Raw genomic sequence first — 5000 nt, 5'->3', positions numbered from 1 at the left:
CCACACTTATCATACACGCCCACTCTCAAAGAACTGTTACCTCTCTCTCTCTTTCCCTCTCCCCTTCTTTCCCTCTTTCTGTCTTTCCCTCTCTCCCTTTCTCTTTTTCCCTCTTTTGTCTGTTATTTCCTGCTGCATGTTTTTAAATTCACTTTTTGTTCATTGTTTCCTCACATACAGTAATCAGAATAAAGCTTATTATGCATTTGTAATAATTATGTGAATATTATGTGAATATGTAAATGTAGCTGCTGGTGATGAAGTGAATTGTGCCGTTAATGAATAATTGAGGGTTTTGTGTGACATGCTGAATTTTTTTGGCGTTTGATTGGTTTATGAATTCATTGATTTATTTATTAATTCATTAATCATTAGTTGATCTTATCGATCAACTTTCGATTAATTGATAAGCAGCGTTTTTCACCTGAATTTCAGTGTTTTAAAAAATAAATAGTTAAAACAGAGTTCAAAAAGTATATATGATAATTATATTGTATTATATTATATATTCCTCAAGTAATTATGCATTAGGAAAAGAAAGCAGACATGCTTTTTATGGTATAACAAAATACATTCTTTAATAAAAAAAAGAAATAAATTAAGCACTGGCTCAGTTCTTGCATTTGAAACATTGAGATTGTTTGCTTGGACAATGTTTGTAGCGTTGTCGTGAACACACGCTGTAACGCGACCGGAGAGTCACCAAGTCTCCACAACATCATTGAGCTTGTCAGCTAAATTGTCTATCCGACATGTTCGTCGTAATCAGCACTGCAGATTTTAGCTGCCAGTTCTCGTCAGTGTAGTGGCACGTCACGGTAATGTAACTTTCTGTTAGAGCCATCCAACAATCTGTTGTCAGGGCTACAGCAGTAGCTAGCTTTGTTTTTAGCTCACTGTTATTTTTTCGTAGCGAGCTTCGAGGCGGGAGGTTATTGATGGCCTTGAAGGGATATTGTAGCCTGGCTCTAGGAACGCAATGAGATCCTGGAATCCTGCACCGTCAACTGTGTTGATTGGCATCAAATCTCTCTCGATCATGCTGCATATCCTCTCTGTAATGCCCTCCGCCCTTCTCTCATCACACGCTCGCCTTCCCAGTGTAGTTGTGGTTTTAGGTTGACCAGGTGCACTGGTGATATGCAGGACAGCTGCACGGTGTTCAAATGATAACTGAGTGAGCTAGTGGAACTGTTGTACTTCAATATCGCATTACTCAGAGAACGTTTGACTTCTTTGCCTAAATTAATAATGCTGAAATGTTCCCACACCGCACTTCCACTTCATTTTGTTTTCAACCTTGGTCTCTCGCGACAATAATAATATTGTAAATTGTAATTTTAAAAAGTGGCAGTTTGTCATGCATCACAAACGTTTCTAACCAGTGTTAGTTGTGTAGGACTTTTCTTTTTGTCTTCGGTTTTCTTTAGAAACTCCATGTTGTTTATGGTGGTATTTCGCTAAATGCTTGATTAGGTTGGTTGTATTAAAAGTTCTTACAGCTTTACCACAATGCTTGACTTTACTGTGGCATATGTTGCACTCTACCTCTTCGTCTTTGTCGTCCTTTAAGGCAAAATAGTCCCACACAACTGACATTTTTACCGATAACTTCAAATTTACATGGTTAGGAGATGCTGCTGAGCTAAATTGGGGAGATTCTATGCTCGTGTGCGGCATTTTCTCGTGCCTGCCGATCTGATACCGATGCGCATTTTTTGCAAATATCGGCGGCCAATCCGATCCAAATATCGGATCGGGACAAGCCTAGTATATATGTGTGTATATATGTGTGTGAGTATATGTGTGTGTGGAAATCTCACCTGTTCACCCAGCTAAGATTTGCATGTTCCTGTGTATTCATGTTTAAATGTGTTTGTCTTTTCTCTTTTCTCTCTCTCTTATGGCAAACCGTTTTAGCAATTTTTCTTGATATCAAGAATTGAATTCTTACATGTAGAAATAAAATTTTTGATATCAGGAAAGGAATTCTTACTTGTAAAAATTAAATTCTTACTAGTAAAAATGTTATTCTTACATGTAAGAATTACATTCTTGATATGAAATTACATTTTTACGTGATAATTCATTTTGAATGGGGGAGACATTTTTACATGTAAGAATTACATTTTTACTAGTAAGAATGCAATTCTTACATGTAAGAATAAAATTTTTACTAGTGAAAAATCAGAATTGAAATTTTACTAGTAAGAATTAAATTCTCAGATGTAAAAATTTAATTTTTGATATCAAGAATTATATTCTTTCTAATAAAAATGTAATTCATACATGTAAAAATAAAAAAATTGCTAGTAAAAATTTAATTATTACTAGTAGAAATTTTTACATGTAAGAATTTAATTATTGATATAAAAAATGTTATTTATACATGTAAGAAGTTAGATCTTGATGTGGCCTCTAAGAAAAGCCCAATGTTAACTAGCTCCGCTTTTGTATCCACATGCAAATAAAGCTAATTAACATTAGAGCATGTAATAAAATTTTTACATGTAGGAATTACATTTTTTACTAGTAAGAATTCTATTCTTGATATCAACAATTTAATTTACATTTTTTATATTGTTGATATCAAAAAATATCATTTGTACAAGTAATAATTAAATTCTTACTGGTAGAAATTAAATATTTACTAGTAGAAATTCTTACTTGAATTCTTACTTGAATGAATTTAATTTATGATATCAAAAATTAAATTTGTACTAGTGTAAATTGTATTTTCACATAATTTAATTCCCGATATCAAGAAAAAAGGAATAAAATGAACCTTAATGAACAGGAGCTTGGGAGAGTTAATAAGGTGTGAGTGTGTGTAGGTGTGTGTTAGAAAGAGTAAGGGTTAAGCAGTAATTGGTGGTTTAATGGAACAAATATGTCCTTAATGATGAGAAGACCTGCTGTGAGAACATGAATGCCTTTCTCTAATATTAGAACCGAACATGTATGTTTGCATGCGTGAGGGTGTCTGCACACGTGTATCTGGGGGTGTTTGCACACATGTTTCTGAGGGTGTCAGCACACGTGTGCAATATTGTGTTGCTCTCTACAACACTGATTATGTTGAACCAGATGTAGTGGATGTGGCACAGGTGCGAGATGTGGGTGTGTCTTGTGATGTGGGTGTGTCTTGTGATGTGGGTGTGTCGTGTGATGTGGGTGTGTCCTGTGATGTGGGTGTGTCCTGTGATGTGGGTGTGTCTTGTGCTGGATGTTGATCTTTGTGCTGGGGGTGTATCTTTGTGTAGGAGGTGTGTCTCTGCTGGGGGTGTGTCTCTGCTGGAGTTTTATCTGGGCTTTTTTTTTTAGCAAGGCACACAAATAAAAAAGAGACTTATGTATGACTCTGTGTGTGTGTGTGTGTGTGTGTGTGTGTGTGTGTGTGTGTGTGTGTGTGTGTGTGTGTGTGTGTGTGTGTGTGTGTTCATGTTCAGGAGAGACCACATTCCCATGAGATCAGATTACTATCATATGCAGCTGTAAGAGGAGAACATACCTCTTGGTTTTTACATCCTACATTTCCTTACACACACACACACACACACACACACCTATAGCTGAATAATTCTATGTTGTTCTATGTAGTGAAATAAAGTCCAGTTAAAATCCAGTGGTCGTTTGGTTGAAGCTAATTTATGAGCTCAAATCTTCTGGAGCCAGTAACAATGTAGATGTGTGTGTGTGTGTGTGTGTGTGTGTGTGTGTGTGTGTGTGTGTGTATGTGTGAGTGTGTGATTTATAGACTTTAATCAAGGTCTTCTTTGCCAGGTTGCTTTGCCAGGTACAGCATGAGCTGCAATCAGAAACAGCATAAATCTGTCTGCTGGAGTGCAGAGTCCTCCACTCAATCCTGCACCCAGCAACACATAACCTCCACCTACCACACAACACATCACATAACCTCCACCTACCACACAACACATCACATAGCCCCCACCTACCACACAACACATCACATAACCTCCACCTACCATACAACACATCACAACCTCCACCTACCACACAAAACATCACATAACCTCCACCTACCATACAACACATCACATAACCTCCACCTACCACACAACACATCACATAACCTCCACCTACCATACAACACATCACATAACCTCCACCTACCACACATCACATAACCTCCACCTACCATACAACACATCACATAACCTCCACCTACCACACATCACATAACCTCCACCTACCACACATCACATAACCTCCACCTACCATACAACACATCACATAACCTCCACCTACCACACATCACATAACCTCCACCTACCACACATCACATAACCTCCACCTACCATACAACACATTACATAACCTCCACCTACCACACAACACATTACATAACCTCCACCTACCACACAACACATCACATAACCTCCACCTACCACATAACACATCACATAACCTCCACCTACCACACAACACATCACATAACCTCCACCTACCACATAACACATCACATAACCTCCACCAACCACACAACACATCACATAACCTCCACCTACCACATAACACATCACATAACCTCCACCTACCACACATCACATAACCTCCACCTACCAGATACATCACATAACCTCCACCTACCACACATCACATAACATAACCTCCACCTACCACACATCACATAACCCCCACCTACCAGATACATCACATAACCTCCACCTACCACATAACATCACATAACCTCCACCTACCACACAACACATCACATAACCTCCACCTACCAGATACATCACATAACCTCTCTTTCTCCCTCCCCCCCCCCCCTCTCTCTCTCTCTCTCTCTCTCTCTCTCCAGCTACGTCTAATGGGACACTGGATGGCCTGGAGAACAGGGAAGGTGGAGTTTGTAGCACCAGGTCCATGAAAATCATAATGAAAGTGGGACAGGGTGAGTTAAACACACACACACACATATCTGAAGTCATTATTGCAGTATGCGAAAACTGCTTACTGTCCTAATGAGTGACTTC

At 38.5% G+C, this 5000-nt stretch overlaps 1 protein-coding gene across 1 annotated transcript in view; it reads left to right on the top strand.

The window, feature by feature from the left end:
• The first annotated feature begins 4771 nt into the window (after positions 1–4771).
• The window catches only part of LOC143508161 (ephrin-B1-like), a 12948-nt gene continuing 12719 nt past the window's right edge, over positions 4772–5000 (top strand). The window contains exon 1 of the mRNA XM_076996688.1: positions 4772–4918. Coding sequence (XP_076852803.1) covers positions 4891–4918 — 28 coding nt within the window. The 5' untranslated portion in view covers positions 4772–4890. The remainder of the gene's footprint in view (positions 4919–5000) is intronic.

The sequence above is a fragment of the Brachyhypopomus gauderio genome, unplaced genomic scaffold (genome assembly GCF_052324685.1).
Source record: "Brachyhypopomus gauderio isolate BG-103 unplaced genomic scaffold, BGAUD_0.2 sc817, whole genome shotgun sequence".
NCBI classification, from domain to species: domain Eukaryota; kingdom Metazoa; phylum Chordata; class Actinopteri; order Gymnotiformes; family Hypopomidae; genus Brachyhypopomus; species Brachyhypopomus gauderio.
This window is presented reverse-complemented; position numbering and strand designations above follow the sequence as displayed.